The sequence below is a fragment of the Syngnathoides biaculeatus genome, chromosome 12 (genome assembly GCF_019802595.1).
Source record: "Syngnathoides biaculeatus isolate LvHL_M chromosome 12, ASM1980259v1, whole genome shotgun sequence".
Classification (NCBI taxonomy): Eukaryota; Metazoa; Chordata; class Actinopteri; order Syngnathiformes; family Syngnathidae; genus Syngnathoides; species Syngnathoides biaculeatus.
Window position 1 is genome coordinate 5,741,317 of NC_084651.1, and position 19,475 is coordinate 5,760,791.

At 43.4% G+C, this 19,475-nt stretch overlaps 1 protein-coding gene across 3 annotated transcripts in view; it reads right to left on the reverse strand.

The window, feature by feature from the left end:
• LOC133509834 (cGMP-dependent protein kinase 1) overlaps positions 1-19,475 on the reverse strand; it is a 134,687-nt gene that overhangs the window by 102,661 nt on the left and 12,551 nt on the right. For all 3 annotated transcript variants that reach the window (XM_061837239.1, XM_061837238.1, XM_061837237.1), the window contains one exon: positions 10,818-10,984. In XM_061837239.1, coding sequence (XP_061693223.1) covers positions 10,818-10,984 — 167 coding nt within the window. The remainder of the gene's footprint in view (positions 1-10,817; positions 10,985-19,475) is intronic.

A 19,475-nucleotide genomic window follows, 5' to 3' on the forward strand; every position in this document is an offset into this window, starting at 1 on the left:
GTTCCTATGTTGGATACAATGATCACAAAACAAGGTTCTTTCATACTTGTCGAGATGGAGAGGATTGAGGACAAGGTTCCTTCGCAATAGCTAAGCACCGCCTCCCCTTCTTCTTCCTCTCCATCCACCTGTCAGCAGTAACGCTAAGTACGTCATCTTATTTATTTCAATGTATTTGTTTTTTTTCATACAAATTATTTTGATGTAAATTCTGACTTTAATGGCAAAATCCGACTTGAGTCAAAATTCGAGTTAAGTCGCTACCGTAGGAACGGATCTCAACCGTAGACCGAGGACTCCCTGTATTCGCCTTCAGATCCAAAATCTTCATTGAAAATATCCCGAAACCAACAACCCAACATATTAGCAGAAAAAAAGTGTATTGTCCATTTGGGAAAACTTTCATTCACAGACGAAAATAAATGAACAAAGATTTCGCTAGGGTGACTCATGATGACGCTATTTATGCAAACATGTCCGTGTGTTTACAATTTCTCTCTTAGTTTCAACTTGCCACGTAAGCTATTTATTTTGCTGGGGTTTTTTTTTTTTTTTTTTCCCTGCAAGTCATTCGTCCTCACAAAATTCCCCAGCTGCGGCAATCGAGCCCATCGTGTTCACTTTGCAAATGTTTGGCCCGAGTCCAGTCTTCCGCTGTATTTATGCCATCCCCAACAAATCCTTAAATCTCCTTTCCCAGTGCACCGGATTACAGTCCGCTGGTCCACGCTCGCCGTTCGCGCTGTCAGCTGCAAACGCGGTACTAGAGGACAGGTGTAATTTGGGTTCCGGGTCATTTGCATACGCGGTTGCAATTAATTATGTTTAACAGTAACTGTGAGGCACATTCTGGCAGTTTCATCGTCAATACAGTACTCTATTACTTTTGGTCATTAGCCACCTGTCGCGGCTGTTCGTGGCCTCTTGTAACCATAGAAACACTTTTGTTCTGCGTTACGGACTGCCTTTCAAACGGGATCCATGTGGGCAAACGCGACGCGCCCCATCAAAGCAGCGAGCCGGCGTCCCTTCTGGCTCGTCCGATCTCGCGGGATGATTCATGCAAACTACCGGCGCAAACAGGGAGGCTGTGACGGGAAAGCTTTTCTCGGGAGAATTATTCGGAAATTATACCAAAGGTTAAGCACTGCAGGTATAAATGGACTATTTTTCAATACCGCATTAGAACGGAGCGACACATTCCACACAAATACCCAACATAAAAAAACAATGCTTCCCGCATGCAAACGCCACACAGGTGGGGCTGGGATTCGAACCCCACTCCTCAGAACGGTGAGGCCAACGCTCTAACCGGTTGCTCCACCGTCCCACCTGTTTTATGATACTCATGAATAAATAAGAGCTTAGATGTTCAATTGCGCATGCCTAATAATACTTTCGGCCACGCTGTTCCCCACCTGGAACGCCGAACAGTCGACGAGACTGAACATCGAAATCGGAGGCAATCGGATTCCTACCATCCGTAATCCGAAAATCCTTGGCGTCACCTTCGATCCCTCGCTGATGTTCCACGAACACGCAAAAATTGTGCGCTCCAAACTCAATAAAACGACGTTTTAAAGTGCCTAGCCGGCACCACGCGGGGCCAGACCAAGGAGACCATCCTCACGACGTGTAAGGCCATCGGAAGAGCGATACTGAACTACGCAGCGCCCGTGTGGACTCCCGACCTGGAGCCAACTCACTTGGACTCCCTCCAGGTAGCCCAAAACACTACCCTTCGAACCGCCACGAGTTGCCATAAAATGGCTTCCGTCGATCACCTACTCGCCGAGTCAAAACTCCTTCCAGTACCTTGCCGGACATCCTAATCAGGAGATGACAAGGCAAGAAACGAGCCCCAGAGCGTTGCGTAAAACCGTTAGATATATCCAGCCTTCGATCAAGCAGTACAGAGGACTACAGGCCTCTCGGCGATCCATCGAACCGTCATAGCCGACGGGATCGCCGGCGACAAACCCGACATCGTGTCGCGCGGCTACCCGCCTCCAGTACCCAAATCCGAAAGACAACTCCCGTGAGATCGACGCTATCGCAACTCCCTTGGGCCTGGCGTCACAAGTTCAACAACTATCAGCATCGACTCGACAACAACGTCGTCGATAAATGCCCGTTCTGTGACGTCGCCCCCCGCCCCCGCCCACGATAAAAACCAACCACGCTGACGGCGGAACACATATGGAGCGCCCCAGCCGGTCTGGCTCACTTTCTGGACCTTGATACGGGCTAACGAACCGTCTTACTTGGCTACAACAACAACATGATAATGATATCTAATTTGTTTTTCGAAAACTTTTTCTCAAGGGTGCCGTACAATCACCAAACAACCATTAAATCAGAAGCATACAAAAAAAAAAATTAACAAAAAAATGGGGGATTGATGGCGAGTACTGTGGATATTTTCTTTGTGATAAAATTCCACTAAATCAAAAGACAAACATAGTAACTGCCCGACAAACCCAATTAGTTCACCGTCGCCCCGCGATGTGACAGACATCCTGTCACCGCCCGATGGCAAAACGAGGCAAGCGAGCTACACTCAATTTGCCGCGACAATCATGTACGACGCTAAACTGAAACCGTTTAACATTGTGCCGTGGATGACAAGCCAGTCAGTGTGGATTAAATTAAATTAACGCTGCCGCAAAACGGACCTTTTTGGCAAAGCGTGACAAACGCGCTGCCCCGCGCAGCACCTCTGTGTAGCTTGTGCGTAGCCTGCCGCTTACGTGTCCAAAAAAGGTGGCGCGCGGGGAAAAGCCACAGAGCTAACTTGTAGTTAGTCACATGATGTGATGACGTACTCACCGTTCCCACTGATCTACAAAAAAAGACTGGATGGCTCATTGGCCACCAAAACTGAAGTCGCCATCCGCCATCTTGATACTCCCAAAACAACCGTGCCGACCTGTGCAGCGTGGCTGTGAGAAAACATTCCACAGGTAAGTTAGGAAGATTTACTTTGACACTGTTAAAGTTTGTTTGTAAAGGGTTTTTTTTTTAATTTTTATTTTCTGATGATCTTAATTCACTCGAACAAAGTTGTTGTCGTTCACCGTTCACTCTCTGCTTCACCTTTATAGGCTGACGGTTTTTTGCGAAAAAGCGATATTAATAATATTTTCCCCAAACTTCATCAGCGGATAAGCAAGAAAACACATTTTCGGTGAAATTTTGGATGAATTTCATACTACAGAACTCTGCGACCTGAATTTGATTTTCAAATGCGAGGGAAAAAAGTTTCAATTTTCTGTCTGAAATAGGACGTCGCAGAAATAAAAAATGAACAATGCATTGAGCATGTATTTTCCCATTGCGAGTCCTTATTTCCAAAAATATATCGAACTGATTGACTTAAAATTGAATGTTTTTATGACAAAAAATGCTTAGTTTTTTGCTATGTTATGATTATGCTTCATAGCGTATTTTGGGAAAAGTTAATGTCACGGAAATCGGGCCTGAGGTAACATGCAAGGTGGGTCGTCCCGGTGTTCTACGTCTTTCATTTGCACTTTGCCTTTTTTGGCTTACCAAGTTGAATTAAAAATCTTTCATGTTATCAGAACTGAAAAAAATGTCAAGCTCACACGACGAGTTTTAATTCTACATGCCAAAAATTGAAAAAAAAAAAAAAACGCCATATTCCAACCTAATCCGTGTCCTCCACGCGTTTTGGGAGTACCAAGATGGCGGCCAAGTGGCTTCAACCAATCGACATACCGCTAAATGTGTATGCGCTAGTCAGTCTTTTTGTTATAGCTCAGTGACCGTTCTCGTACGTGCCGCCTTCTCGATCAATTTCGCAGCATAATTAAACGTATGATCTGGTTATGTAGCTCAATTTTTCAAGCATTTCCACCATTTTTGTTGCTTTGTCACGGGAAGGGAAGTACAAACGGCTACCGGAAATCACCAAGAGGTGCTGAGGAAACCCCACCCTGTGGCGTCCCAGCCAATACCACCCCCGTCGTGACACCTCTGACCTGGTGAAGAACCGCAATACATTTTCAAAAACTGAGCGCGTGGGTTGCGCTGGTATATAAAGGCAAACTACGTGCGGGAGAGGCCGCAGTGACGCCAGCGCGGTCGCCACACGCGCGACTATAAAGAAGCCTTAACACTTTTTCCATTTTTTTTTTTTTTTTTTTTATGCAAACGAAGCCGAGGCTCGGGGCAGTTGGAGACAGGGAAGTGTTGGCAAACGATGCTGCGAGACCAAGCCTGTCAACAATGACCTCATTTTATTACACTAGATGTGAATGAGTAATGCCGTTCCGTGTGGGCATATACTGACAAATCCACTTTGTTACTGTACTGCTGTGAATAATGTAATTTATGGATGTACATACTGTACTAGGGCTGTTGAATAAGTCGGCTAAGTCGACTTCAAAAATAGGTTGACTCGGAATTTCTGCCTCAGAGGTAAAAGCCATGTTTGCATGGCTAGAAGCAACGCTTCACATGGACGATTTATCACCGTGTTGGGCCACCGATAAACGTTGCCAAAAACAACTGAGAAGCACCTCAAAGGGATTTTTAATACGCAGTTAGATGTGTACACATAACATAATGTATGAGTGAGTTGAATACCATTGAGAGGGGGTTTTGTATAACCTAATAGCGTAAACGCTAGCATGCTAATGCTAATTACCAATGGTAACCCTTTTGCAAAGGCTAATTTTGTTGTCTCGAACTCTAAAACTCCAATGCTTGCAGTTTGAAGGAAGGGAGTCCAGCCCTCATAAATGAGAATAAAATACATACATCCATCCGTTATTGTCCCGGCCCTGCCGGTTCCTGTCCTGGTCGTACCGGTCGGCGATGCGGCACGCACCTGCCGCAATCAGCAGAGGCGCACACCTAAACCTCGTCTCTAGTAACTATGTAACAGTTCTATAGAACCACGCGTACAGCTTTGCCAGATCTTTGCTTCATGCCTCATTCCCGCACTCTCGTAATCCCGTTCCTGATCTCCCGCGTACCGACCCCCGCCTTTCCCACTGACCTGCCTCCTACGCCTGACGTCCTTGTTACCGCTCCTCCCGTTGACCGCCTGCCTGATGCCCGACACCTGACTGAATAAATACATTTCCCGAACTGGCTCTGCGTCTCCCGAGTCGTGCATACGGGTCCAACCCCGGTGTTCTGTTCGTGACAGCTATCCGAGCCGCTTATCCTCAACTCTCTAGCTGTCAAGCAATGGGAGACTAAGAGGCAACACAGTGCTCCAAAATGCAGGATATGGATGACATTTAACCGTGACGCAGCTCCTAAAAGATGAGCAAATGAAACGCGTAACACCTAGATAAACTCATCCAGAGGAAGCCGAAGCAATACCGCAGCCGAGCTGACACATTTCCAATCGTCCCTCCGCAATTAAGTCTTGTGCAGATGTGTCTTCACCCCCCCCCCCCCGTCATTGTGTACGTCGCCATTCATCACCCCAGAATTGACGAGGCAACCTCCGAGATGGATAACCGCGATTAAAACCCGACATTAACAAAATACAATAGACACCAGATTTTGTTTGCCGGCGCAACGTTCACAGGCATATTGTTCCCGCCGTGACAACGCTCGCCATAAACAAATGCGTTTGGCAATTATTCCCAAAGATATAATCCCTTGATTTGCTTAGAGCGTCTCATCAGCGGGGGGGCCTTTTTGCATTTTATCTGCATGATGACACGTTCGATGGCTCGTTTCCCCCTTCTGCGCGTCGCAGATAAGCAACTGATGTCATCCTTGCCGTAAAAACGACAATGAAGTACACATAAAGGATCCACGCTAACAATGTTTACTCTTTCGTTCGAGCATAAAGGCAGCTGTTGCTTGCGAGTCGGCGTTTGAGTGTTTAATCCACTGGAGCGGCAAACCCCGTTGAACCGCAGTCAATGGACTCATTTCTCCAGTGCCGTCATTTCCCGCCTATAAACCGCAAACTTTTTCCGCACGCTTTCAACCCTGCGGTTTATGCGGTGATGCGGCTAATTTGTGCGTTTTTTTTTTTTTTTTCTAACGGCCGCAAGGTGGCACTCGAAAAAGGTAAGAGTGAGACCAGGTGGAATATATGTGCCGAGGAAGTGACTTTTACCGGTATGTTGTTGTTTTTTTAACCGGCCCTGTTAGCGCTCTGCTAGTGTTAGAGCCCCACTAACGTGTTGCTGCTGTGTTACTGCCGAGTCTCAGTGATTTTTACCGGTATGTTTTTGGTTTTTACCAAGCCCTGTTAGTGCAGTGCTCCCGTGTTGCTACTGTGTAGCTGCCATGGCTGTTTTTTTATTTTTTACCGGTATGGGTTTTTTTTTCATTTTTGTTTTTTTACCAGCCCGGTCTGGCCTTTTTAGCGTGTTACTCCCGTGTCTTAGTGATTTTTACCGGTATGTTTCTTTTTTAACCGGCCCTGTTAGCACGGCGCTAGCGTTAGCGTGGTGCTAGTGTTAGCGTGGTGCTAGCGTTAGCGCGGCGGCGCTAGCATTTAAACTCTCCGTGTAGCGTCTTTCTTTGTAAATATCTCGTGTTTCATTGTGGGTTTCAAAGTAGGCACTTGCGGCTTTTACACAGCTTTGGCGTATGTATTTACCAAGTGGTATTTCCTTTACAAATGTACTGGGTGAGGCTTATAACCAGGTGCGCTCTGTAGGCCGGGAATTACGGTAAATACAGAGTTCGCCTGTTATGGAAGGCCCGTCTTGTGCTAACGTTAGCCAACAATGTCCGCCCCGTCGTCATCAAGAAGAGATATTTTGCTCCTTGCTGTTTGTTGTAAGTTTAATATTTCAAAAAAGAAGTGTAGGAGCTTGACCAATATGCATAATAACAGCATAATATGTGGGTTGCGGCCATGAAAATTTCTCCGCCAATGGCACGCAGCTTATTTTGCTGTTGCCATCCACTCTTGTTTGGTGTTTGACGGATTCGAGTTAGAAGAAACAAGACGTATTGGCATCTATATCTAACCATTTATTCATGTAACAATCAGAAGCCTCAGCGGCATTTGGAAGCCGCATTCGTCTCACGCCGGAGCCGAGTTGGTAATTCTGGCGTGAATCCGCACGCCCGATAGAAAACTTGGCGAATATTTCATGGGCATGACCCAACAAACTGAGCTCATCCCACAAATGTGTCACCGTTAAAAAGTGGGGGGGGGGGGAAATGGCACAAGATTTATCGCCATGAAGCTTTTTCAGAACAAAGAAATAATTTGACTCCCACATGCTTTAAGCACATTTAAACATGTTAAAACACCATTTTGAAAATATTCCTTCGCGCCTGTTCTCACAATCTTGTTGGCACACGTCTTCATATGAAAAGCAAAACTAGCATGCTTCAAATTGTTTATTTGTTACTGAAGGTTACTGTAAAAGTTACATAGTTCGACCAAACCATATAATTAATCTTCCCAATTGTAGTTGAGGAGTATTCACACTTTGTAGTATGCATAGACAATAATATAGCCTAGATAGTCACGCCTCGGTTCTCGAACGTCCCCGTTTTCGAACAAATCGTTTTTCGAAAGATGTTTCTGTTTTCTAACGAAAATCGGTATTCGAACGCCCCAGAAAAAACCCGGAAATAACATAATGGGTGCGGCGCAAGCAGCTGAACCACCCACAACGCGTTTTTTTAAATAAATATATTTCTTAAATTATTTTGTTATATAAAATATTTAAACTATACATGAATTTCTACTATGCAGTTTATTATCAGGAAAAGCTAAAAAAAATGCTTTAAAAAGCCAAATTTTTTTAGGCTTGGAACGCATTATTTCTTTTTCCCTTCATCATAATGGGGAACATCGATTCGGTTTTCGAACAAATCACTCCTCGAACAGTTTTCTGGAACGGATTGTGGTCGAGAGCCGAGGCATCACTGTACATCTTTAGTTATTGGTATACTGTCTGTCTACAGGCGTTGCTCCATTTTTTTTGTCCAAATATCCATCACTGGAAGGGTTATAACACGGCCACACCAACGCTATTTGTCACCCCGTCTGTGACATGCCTGCTGTTGCTCCTGAATGTAGCATGCAATAACCTAACGCTGAATTGAAGCTAACGGCTTCCAGTCAAGGGCGTAACACAGCGGAGAAATAAGGCCGTATTGCAGCCATGTCCCAAACAGTTCATTATAAGGGTGATGTGGCGTTGTCGGGGTGCAGCTAAGTTATTTTATTATATAAACTATTTCAACTGTACATGTATTTCTACTATGCAGTTTATTAACAGGAAAAGCTAAAGAAAATGCTTTAAAAAGCCAAATATTTTAGGCTTGGAACGCATTATTTCTTTTTCCATTCATCGTAATGGGAAACGTCAATTCGGTTTGCGAACAAATCACTTCTCGAACCGTTTTTCTGGAAGGGATTGTGGTCGAGAACCGAGGCATCACTGTATTTGTTTCACTTGTCTTGGTCACTTTACAAAGTGTTTGTTGCACCTCACTGTTCACGGCAGGTACATTTGTTAATATGTCGGGTATTTTGTTCGCCCCCCCTTTTTGCCGTTGTGGTCCTAGCGTGGTGTTACAAATACTAGGAACGTACAGTATTACAACCAGTCTGAGATTTTGGCCTCGGCAACATCTCGAGACTCTAGACACAGTCATAAATATCAGGTAGGCTACGGCACTAACTATTGAACGCGTGCGAAAGCAAAGAAAAGCCTTCCAGAGACGCTAACACCAAACGGGCTAACTTTGCCCGGTACGACCGATCCACGTCCCTAACGTGATCCTATTTTAAAGTCAAATTGACTTTGCCCTTCACAAAACGTTTTGGAAGTCGGCCCCGGTGACTCAGGAGATTAGACGGAGAACAAAAGCAGCATTTAACATTCCTGCTGTCACCACAATACCCGTCGTCTGCGCGGTCCGCCTTCCCGAGAGGCGGGCCGTGTCGAAAATAAAGCGTGCCGGAGGTATTAAAAACATAAATATGGAAATAAATAAATGAACACTTCAAATGACTGCCCGATTCTCTCTTCAAATACCGCTTGGACAAATCAAAGCGCCAGCAAATGCGGGTGAGATGAAAAGATCAATATCGGCATCCTCCCAAGTATGTCATTGACCTTTCAGTCTAATATCATTTTACAAGACGGAGGCTTATTGCTTCTCGCGTTGCGCACACCTTCTTGAAACTTGTTTCACGGGAGGAGAGTGTAAATCTTTAGTGGCGCCGTTAATGCGCGCGCCGATACTCGACTCGAGTTTGAGCCAGCATACGCGAGATTATGGGATATCTCTGAAAGATTATTATTAAAAAACAAAAGCTTCAGGTTTTTTTTTTTTTTTTTTTTTTGTGCAGGCAGCACGTTTGGCGTTAACCAAAATAGCACAATGGAATCTCTTGGCCCTAATTTCAATTTCTTCATTTTTCATTTATTTGCATAAAAACAAAAAATGCCAAACTCATTAATCACTTTCACTGGAGCAATAAATATTTTGCAATTTTTTTAAAAAATTCTTAAATCAAGCTGTTTGTTGAATTTGTTGAATGTTTTTTCCTGCTGTCTGAAATTGTTAAAAAATAATTTAGGCAGTTATGCTACTGCTTTTTTTTTTATTGTTCAAACACGATCCCTATCAAGATGAAACATTTCAAAGTTATTATTTTTAAAAAGTGTGTTTTAATAATATTCAAGTGTGTAGGATGCACAAAACTATTAAAAACAACAACGTATTTTTTAAAAATCACAGATTTTCATCATTTGCGTGTGGGCCTGGAGCGTATCCCTGGGGGTTCACTATATACTATATAATTTGAAATTGCCGAACTCATTAATTACTGTCACTGTAGCAATAAAATTTTGGCTAATATTGATTTTTCTTAATTGTTAAATCATGCCATTTGTTGAATTTGTTTCAAAAAAAAAATTCTGTTGTCTACAATTGTTAACAAATAATTTGGGCAGTTATGATACTACTTTTTTTTTAAATGTTCAAACACGATCCTGATCAAGATGGAACATTTCAAAGTAATAATTTTTAAAAAGTGTGTTTTAATCATTTTCAAGTGTGTGGGAGAAATAAAGCTATTAAAAACAATGCATTTTTTTTTTTTTTAAATCACAGATTTTCAAAATTTGCGAGTGGGCCTGGAATGTATCCCTGGGGGTTCACTCTACTATATTATTTGAAATTGCTGAACTCATTAATTACTGTCACTGTAATAATAAAAAATATTGTACATTTTTTTATTAATTCTTAAATCAAGCTGTTTGTTGAATTTGGTTCATTTTCCTGTCTGTTGTTAAAAAAATCATTTAGGTTGCTATGTGATTTTTTTTTTAAATATTCAAAGACGATATTTATCAAGATGAAACATTTCAAAGAAATAATTTTTAAAAGTGTGTTTTAATCATTTTCAAGTGTGTGAGACATAAAACTATTAAAAATAACAATGCATTTTTTTTTTAAAAATCACAGATTTTCACCATTTGCGGGTGGGCCCGGAACGTATCCCTGGGGGTTCGCTCGACTACATTATTCGATCAATGACATTTTTAACATTTTAAAAAGACAAATAGAGGTATGCCCTTTCCTCGTCAGCGATGAATTACTGTATTTAATACGCCACAGATATTGCAGCAGTATATTTTGTGTGCCCTTCTCTACTGTGATTCATAAAAGGATTTATTGGAGCACTGGCACATATTTTATCGCATCAAAGTCACTTTTCATAGATACAAACAAGAGAGCGCGGGAGCCGCGAGCGTTATTATGTCCCCAAAAATATGAAGACGTGCAATTTTCGTGCACTTTTCCTCAAGGTTCGGGGCGCACGCGTGCGCTCGTACCTTCCATGACGTACACCAGCGAACCCACGTCGCCCTCCTTGATGATGCAACTGTCCTTCCCGTACTCCACAGGATACATGCAGTCCACGATCTCTTGGATCTGCGACAGCTCCAGGTTCTTCATGAAGTCGTTGTCCAGGATGGCCTCTTTGATCAGGTCCTTAGACCTCGAAGACGGGGAAGGAAAAAAAAAAGGGAAGGAAACACACGTTGACGTTACGAGATCGGACTTATAAATGTCAGCGGCCGGACAGTAAAAGTCGCCGGGCGCAAATGTCAACTGGACAAAATTTGCCGGATTTGGTTGCGTCCGGTGCGGCGTGCGTCCATCCATCCATTTTGTTTGCCGCTTATCCTCACGAGGGTCGCGGAGAGTGCTGGAGCCTATCCCGGCGACCACGGGGCACACGGAGACAAACAGCCGTACTCACAAATCACACCTTGGGGCAATTTAGAGTGTCCAGACGAGAGAAAACCCACGCGGGTACGGGGAGAACACGCAAACGCCCGGGATCAAATCCCGGTCCTCAGAAGTGTGAGGCCAACGCTTTACCAGCTGATCCACCGTGCCGCAAGCGTGTTTCTTTGTTACATAGGTTTTTTTTTTTTCCCAAAAGAATTGATCAAGATGAAACTTTGTATATTTCCTCAAATAGTCGCCGCCACTCTGATGGACGCATAATCCATCGTAGAATTCTGCAGGAAAACAGACTCTGACTCCTCCCACCGTGTGTCACGATAGACCACATTTCTGCAACGCACTCAGCCTGTTCAGTCGACACGGCAACTGTACAGCTGACTCCAAATGTGCACAATCCACTTGAATAGAAAAGAAAGAAAGATGGAGATGGCTTCATTCCATTCCAGCTGGGATAAAGAAAATACAGTAAAGTCTCGGTTCTCGAAGGTCCCCGTTTTTCGAACAGATTTTTTTGCTTCTGTTTTCGAACGAAAATCGGTACTCGAACGCCCCCGACAAAACCTGGAAATAACATATTGCACGCAGCGCTTGTAGCTGACCCACTCACGTCACACTTTGTTATTGTCAATTCCAACGTGCCTCCCCCCTCCGAAAAAACTTGGAAATAACATAATACGCGCGAGGCAAGCAGTTGACCCACCCACGATGCGTTTTGTTATTGTCTATTCGAAGAAAAAAAAAAAAAAAAAACGGAAATACCAGCGCACTTTTATTATTCGGTGTAACGCAGCCTCTGTACACAAACGTGTCCCAGTAGTGACTGTTGTTTTTCTTCTTCTTCGCGGACTACCGTATCAACCCCCAATCACGGCTCCAAAGAACCCAAGTCGCTCGTTTAAAGTTATTCTGCACTTTTGTTCATAAAAACAGTTTACAAGGCTGGGGGCCGAGTCGCTACAGATACAGCGATGCGCTCCCAGCCTACCGTATTCTTCTACTAAAGCATACATTTTAACCAAAGAATAAATATATTTCTTAAATTATTTTATTATTTAAAGTATTTAAACTATACATTTCTACAATGCAGTTTATTATCAGGAAAAGCTTAAAAAAATGCTTTAAAAAGCCAATTTTTTTTTTAGGCTTGGAACGCATTATTTATTTTTCCATTTATTGTGATGGGAAACATCGATTCGGTTTTCGAACAACATCACTTCTCGAACCGTTTTCTGGAACGGATTGTGGTCGAGAACCGAGGCATCATTGTACACCTTTATGTATTGGTATACTGTCTGTCTACAAGCATTGCTCCATTGTTTTTGTTCAACTATCCATCACTGGAAGGGTTATAACACGGCCACATTCACGCTATTTGTCAGCCCGTCTATGGCGTGCCTGCTGCTGCTCCTGAATGTAGCATGCAACATCAACGACAAAACGCTGAATTGAAGCTAACGGCTTCCAGTCAAGGGCGTAACACAGCGGAGAAATGAGGCCGTATTGCAGGTATGTCCCAAGCAGTTCATTATGAGGGTAACGCGGCGTTGTCGGGGCGCAGCCGGCCGCGCGATGAAAGCGTTCAATGCCTCGGATGCGATCTGACAGCATGATGATAATCATTTGAGCGCAGCGCAGGAGCCACTTGATCTTTCACAAACAAGAAGGGGAGAAGTTTGACCGCACGAAAAGACGGAGCGGGCCGGATTCCTTTTGAGCAGGGCCAACCGGGTTAATGATATGCATCCAGGTTAATCCGGTGATGACGACCCAAAAAAAAAAAAAAAAAAAAGTACTGTAGTCCTCTTCCATGTAGAAGAAACGACCCTTTTATACATTTATTCATGACCTGCCACCGACTTGCTTTGCGCTCGCCGGCCTTTGCGCCGACGGATTTCTCTGAGCCTTGCGGACTGCGGCTCACCGAAGACGCTTGTAGCCGGCATCAGAAATTGATATTTTTATTGGCAAAAATAAGTGCAGCCTAACTACAGCCTGCAGCACTCCAACATAAATTGATCTCTACCTCATCTCATTTCTCTCATACTATCTCATCCCCTCTGTTGAGATGTAACAACTCAACATACTTCCTTGACACCAATTACTACTTTCAGGGTTTGGTCCATCTTGTGGCATTTTATTGTATGTCATCAAATCAGGTGTCACTGGCCGGAAGTGCCGGTCAAACAAAGCATTCTTCAATGCTAAGTCGGTTGGAGACGACGCGAAAATACATCTTAGAGCACGACGCCCAGAATTTGGTCATAATTAGAGACACTTGGCATAGCGGACTCATATTTAATGACAAAGTCGATGTTTTGCCGATAAGAAATTGGACTGTTCACTCGGTTCCGCTTGTCTTGGACAACTGGATACGCAGACGGATCTAGTGAGTAAGTCGTCGAGATTTACACGGAAGAGTTTGAAAGCGTAGAAAAGTCTGGAGGCATACAAATACTTTGTCGCTGGATCTGTTCTCAATCAGGAATAAATCCCACGTAGCGATGGAGCCACTCAGATTTTTTTTCAATACAAATACTAATATTTAAATAAATGACCCCTGGTTTTACACAAAGTCGCATTCTTTAACTATAATTAGAAAGAAAAAAGACAGCGAGTCAGCTCCTCCGTTACACGGAAGCGTGTTGCAGCCACACATTAAACTTCGGTAAACTTCTCCGTGACAGATATTTTTTTTTTTTTTTAAATATGCATTGTTCTCAAATGAGTCAAATGCGTATTTAAAAAAATGAACATAAACCGCTAGGATAGGCTTCAGCCCCCATACACGGATGGGTGTTGCGGCCACACGTTAAACTACGTAAACCACTGCGGGACCGATGTTTTTTTTTTTTTTTTTTTAAATACGCATTGGACTCATTCGAGCACAATGCATATTAAATAAAAATAAAAATAAAAAATGTCTGTCAGGGAGAGGTTTACTGAAGATTAACGTGTGGCCGCAACACGCTTTCGTGTAGGTTGGAGGCGACTCCCTGTCTTTTTTTTTTTTTTTGTTCTCAAATGAGCCAACTTGGCATTATAAATACTTTTTGGTAATTTGAGACTGAGAAGAATGATTCCTACCTGAAATGAAGTGATCGTTACACAGGCGTGTGCGTATTTTGGTCGGGTACCGTCCGTCACGTTTAACTGCCGAAATCCATCGATCTCTTCTGGTCTTTTCGGCGGATATTCTATAAAATGATCTCTTTGAATATCTGTCTCGTCTGATGTGACAACCAACAGCAAAACAAGTCTCGAGCATTGTGAATAATCTGCTCCGCTTCAAACTGGTGAATTTGATGCATCGCAACCCGGAGACTAGACGAGGGTTTCGCGCACCCCTCCTCGAGCGCCCTTATCGCATTTTAAATTGACCTCTTTCCCCAACTCGCCGCCATCTCGTTTTTCCCTGATCTCATTTCATTCGACGTCCTATCTGGTCTCATCGACGTGTTTTTGTCTTCCCCAAACTCGTCTCCCCGAGTCTTATCTTGTTTCATTTCACGTCCCCCCCTTGCACTCAACTTGTCCCATTTTATCTTTGTCTCATCTCATATACTGTAATTTCATTTCACTCGGGCTTATCGCACATCTACGTTCAGCGCATGGCGCTTTTTGAGTGACAGCCAGGCGAGACTCATCGAGTCTGTTTATCAGGTTTGGCACCTGCAAAACTCTTGACACCCTCACCCACCATCTAAAGGCCTCCTAATGGCTTTCCGGTGGGCGTTTAAGCCCCCCCTGAGAACGATGTCGAAGGTCCTCTTTGGAGATTTCTGCTGATGTGGGTGCTGCTTCTATTTCTATTTTACAGTGTCTTTTTTTTTTTTCTTCCTTAATTCCTCAGCGGGGGACCGGGGCTCGTTGAAAGGATTTCACGCTGATAACTTTATGAAAGATGACATGGCGAGGTACGGCAGAATGTCACCGGGAAATGACATTAACCGGGTAAACATTAGAAATCTTTTATTCTCCGTATTAAGAAGATTTGAAAATACGCCTCATTAACCTTATAACAGCTGGGGGATTGATTCATCCTCCGTCTCCACGTTTATATGTTTAGCCTCTTGGGGCGCCACTGAGCAGATGCCAAAAAAAAGGGGGGGAGGGGGAAATCCTCTCTTTTTTTTCTGAGGGTGATTTATTCGACTGCATGTCGATGTTTAGGGCAGAGCAAGTGGGGCTTTCCTTAAAAGGACAAACTATGCTATTTTAAAAAGGGAAGGGACATTAGAGGGGTGGTGTTAAAAGTGTGGGGGGTGGGTGGGAGGGAGCGCCGAAGAATAAAGAGGCACTCTGTGGGAGAGGAGCGCTCCTCGCTGTGGGCCTTGTAACAAAGATGGAGTGGCTGTCAATGTAATAAATACAAGGAAAACAGGAATGCGCTGCCAAACGCAACAGGCATCGGCAAAATACACAACAATGGTGGTGTTTGTTTGTTTTTTTTAGGTTTTTTTTTTTTCATAATAATAATACCAAGAAAGAAGGGGAAAAAAAACATGCACAGAGACAAATTGAATATCACTCGGTGAATAAGAGCATGTTTACGAGAATGGCTAACGCCGGATGAGCAGAAGAAAATGGATGGATGGATGGATGGATGATGGATGGATGGATGGATGGATGGATGGATGATGGATGGATGGATGGATGGATGGATGGATGGATGGATGGATGGATGGATGTTGAACAATTTCTCCCAAACTGTTTAATGTCACTCCCAGTTGACGACCACGAAGCTTTGCCTTCGTCAAGTTCGTTTAGCGTAAGGTTAGCAAATGACGGAAAATGCCATAGATGAGCTAAGGAATTGCGAAATGAGGACTCGTGAATATTTATGAAAGTTTGAAAAATATCAGCTGGTAAAATGTTGGCCTCACAGTTCTGAGGACCCGGATTCAATCCCGGCCCGGCCTGTGTGGAGTTTGCATGCACTCCCCCGTGCCTGCGTGGGTTTTCTCCGGGCACTCCGGTTTCCTCCCGCATCCCAAAAACATGCAACATTAATTGGACACTTAAATTGCCCCGAGGTGTGATTGTGAGTGCAGCTGTTTGTCTCTATGTGCCCCGCCTCCTGCCCGTTGACAGCTGGGATAGGCTCCAGCACTCCCCGTGACCCTCGTGAGGATAACCGGCAAAGAAAATGGATGGAAGGATGGATGGATGGATGGATGGCAGACAATTTCTCGCAAGCTGTTTAATGGCCACTCCCAGTTGACGACCACGAAGCTTTGCCTTCGTCAAGTCCGTTTAGCATAAGGTTAACAATCGCCGGAAAATGCCATAGACGGGCTAAGGAATTGCGAACTGAATATTTATGAAAGTTTGAAAAATATCATGGCGGCACGGTAGATCAGATGGTAAAGCGTTGGCCTCACAGTTCTGAGGTCCTGGCTTCAATCCCAGACCAGCCTGTGTGGAGTTTGCATGTTCTCCCCGTGCCTGCGTGGCTTTTCTCCGGGTGGGCACTCCGGTTTCCTCCCACATCCCAAAAACATGCAACATTAATTGGACACTCTAAATTGCCCCTAAGTGTGATTGCGAGTGTGGCTGTTGTCTCTATGTGCCCCACCTCCTGGGATAGGCCCCGGCACTACCCGCGGCTCTCGTGAGGATAAGCGGCAAAGAAAATGGATGGATGGATGAAAAATGTCAAGCCATAATTATCTGATGTCGTCTTTTTGTGAGTTTTAAGGATTAATCCCGCTTTTTGCTTGTGTGTGTGTGTGTATTCGTGTATGATGCCATCCCAGAAGGGCAACAGTGCCGACAAGAGGAGAAATTATATGATGTCGCCGCCGATTGAAAAATTGCCAAGCGGGGGGCTGAAACAATCCACACACCCCAATTTGAATACCACTGCATATTAATGTTCCTGTGAAGTCATGGAAAGTTTTATGAGTTGATGAAAAATGTGAAACCTAAGATCGTGTTATGTTTTCTTTGTCGGCGAAAAATATACATATATATTACATCAGTGTAATGTAGTTAGTTTGATAAATTTATCGCTCTTTGCTGATTGGCTGCGATTAATCAGACGCTTCTGCTGCCTTATTGTGAAGGATGCGACGGCCATTTTCCACTCAAATTACCATATATGGTTCCGCTTATTATACAGAGATACCATGGCAAGCTGCTCAAAAGGAGATTCCCGTACAGATGACCACAGACCACCAACTGACTCACACCCCAAAAAAATAAAATCCATTATCTGCAGTATGATGATGATGATGATGATAAATGATGTGCTATCCGGACGCCACTAAAAGCCTCAGTAGGGCTTCTCTTAATGGTAAAATCACACATGAGAAAAGATTTAGAGCGTGAATGATTATTATTATTATTATAAAATTTTCATTCAAGCGAGTTGTTGTTGTCTGGCATTCCAAGGTCCGTGTTCTTGCTGGTTTATTAAAGTTAAAAGCCAAATCAAGCGCGTGGAGATCAATGTGAGGGGGAAAACAGCCTCGCTAGCGACCTTTTAGCTACTCGACGCAATCGCTGACTTCAATTTTAATGACATTTTGAAGCTTTTATTTTTCTTTTATTCCTGATTCTTTGTTTTGTTTTTGTTTTGTTTTTTTAGATGCGGCATCTCCTCCTAGCGTTTGCGTTTTTGTCTCTTTCTCGGTTAAAGCGTTGGTAAGCCAATGTGGTTTCTTTGAATTTTTTTTTGTGTGTGAGGTGTAATAATACAGTAATAACGAATGAATACCAGACTGACCAAGGGAGGGAAAACTATTCCATTTTTGGCAGCGCAGCATATCTATTTTACATTTGTATTCACTTGTAAAAAATAAAAAATATTCAAACCTCTGCGAGGACGTGTCTCTTAGCGACCGCCTTGCTATTCGATGCACTCGCAGGGTTAAGAGTTGAGAGTGGTTGTGTAAGCGCTCCCTCGTTAAGTGTCGATGGAAAAAAAAAAAAAAAACATTGACTTCCTGTACAACTATTTTAGACAGAAACAGTTTAGACTTCTTTAAACTTCTTTCAGAAATTCATAAAGAGTGAAGCAGCTTGCTGCACTCCGACTTGGACCACCCAGCAACTCGTTAATGAACACACAGTTAGCCAATTAGCAAAACTGTCAACCAGCTAACAACTAACAAATAAGCTAGGCAACCAATTAATCAAGCGGACAAAGCAGTAAGCAAACAAACCAATTCATTCCTTCATTAACCAATAGGAAACCAATAAATGATCCGCTTGACAAAATCAATACCAAATTGCTCGACCAATCGGTTCACCAATAAACAAACAACCAACCAATTAAGCAAACATTAAAACAGTGAAGAACCCAAACAAATAACCAACGAACATGCTAACCAGGAAATCAACCAACCAAAAAAGTTACTAATTAACAAGACAACAAACATTAAACTACGTCATGAACCGATTAAGTGATTAATGGACCTTTCCGGCCTGTTAATCACTCGTATAATAATAATAATAATAACCAATCAGATAGCCGCATTGTCTTAACCCCTGGCTTGACACTCCCTTTCGCCATATTGTCCCACAAGTAAGGCTGGTTGCCAGTAGCATGCGCCTGGAAAAATTCATGTTACAAAGCAAATGGTCCTCAGATGCACTTGGGGAACGTGCAATTCTGATGAAAGATATCCTGCTCGGGTGTGAGGGGCCCGCTTGATTCATTTTCCAAAACCTAAAACACAGTTGACGAAGTGTCTACGATGGATTAGGGCTAGCGGAAGAGCACACGTACAACTAAATATGGACAATATCAACAAACGCTATTTGTATCACGCCGGACTTTTCAGACAGAGCACTGGGTTCGATTATGAGCCAAGTCAAATGAATACACCCACCCACTTCTAAACACCACAATGATATTACTCGTGAGCTTACCAAGTAAAAAGTACTCGCACTGCTTTACATGCGCAGTACGATTCCACTATTTTACCCTGTTGGATTTCAATATGAAGTTTGTGAGGCGTCAAACTTTTTATGTGTCTCTGTAGAAGTGGACAAGTCTGACGCATTTGGCAAAAAAATGCACCCCAATATTATCTGGAGTACGTGATAGAGAATCGACTTCAAACGTGTTCTGTTCAATCGCCATTTTGGAACCTTGTGGGACACGGCTAAGGGGGCGGAGCTTAAGATCGCCATCGGAAAGCTCCATAGATGATGAGCCAGCAAACAAAGTAAATACCTAATCCACTAACCAGCTAACAAAGCAAACAACTAACCAATCAATGTAATAATTA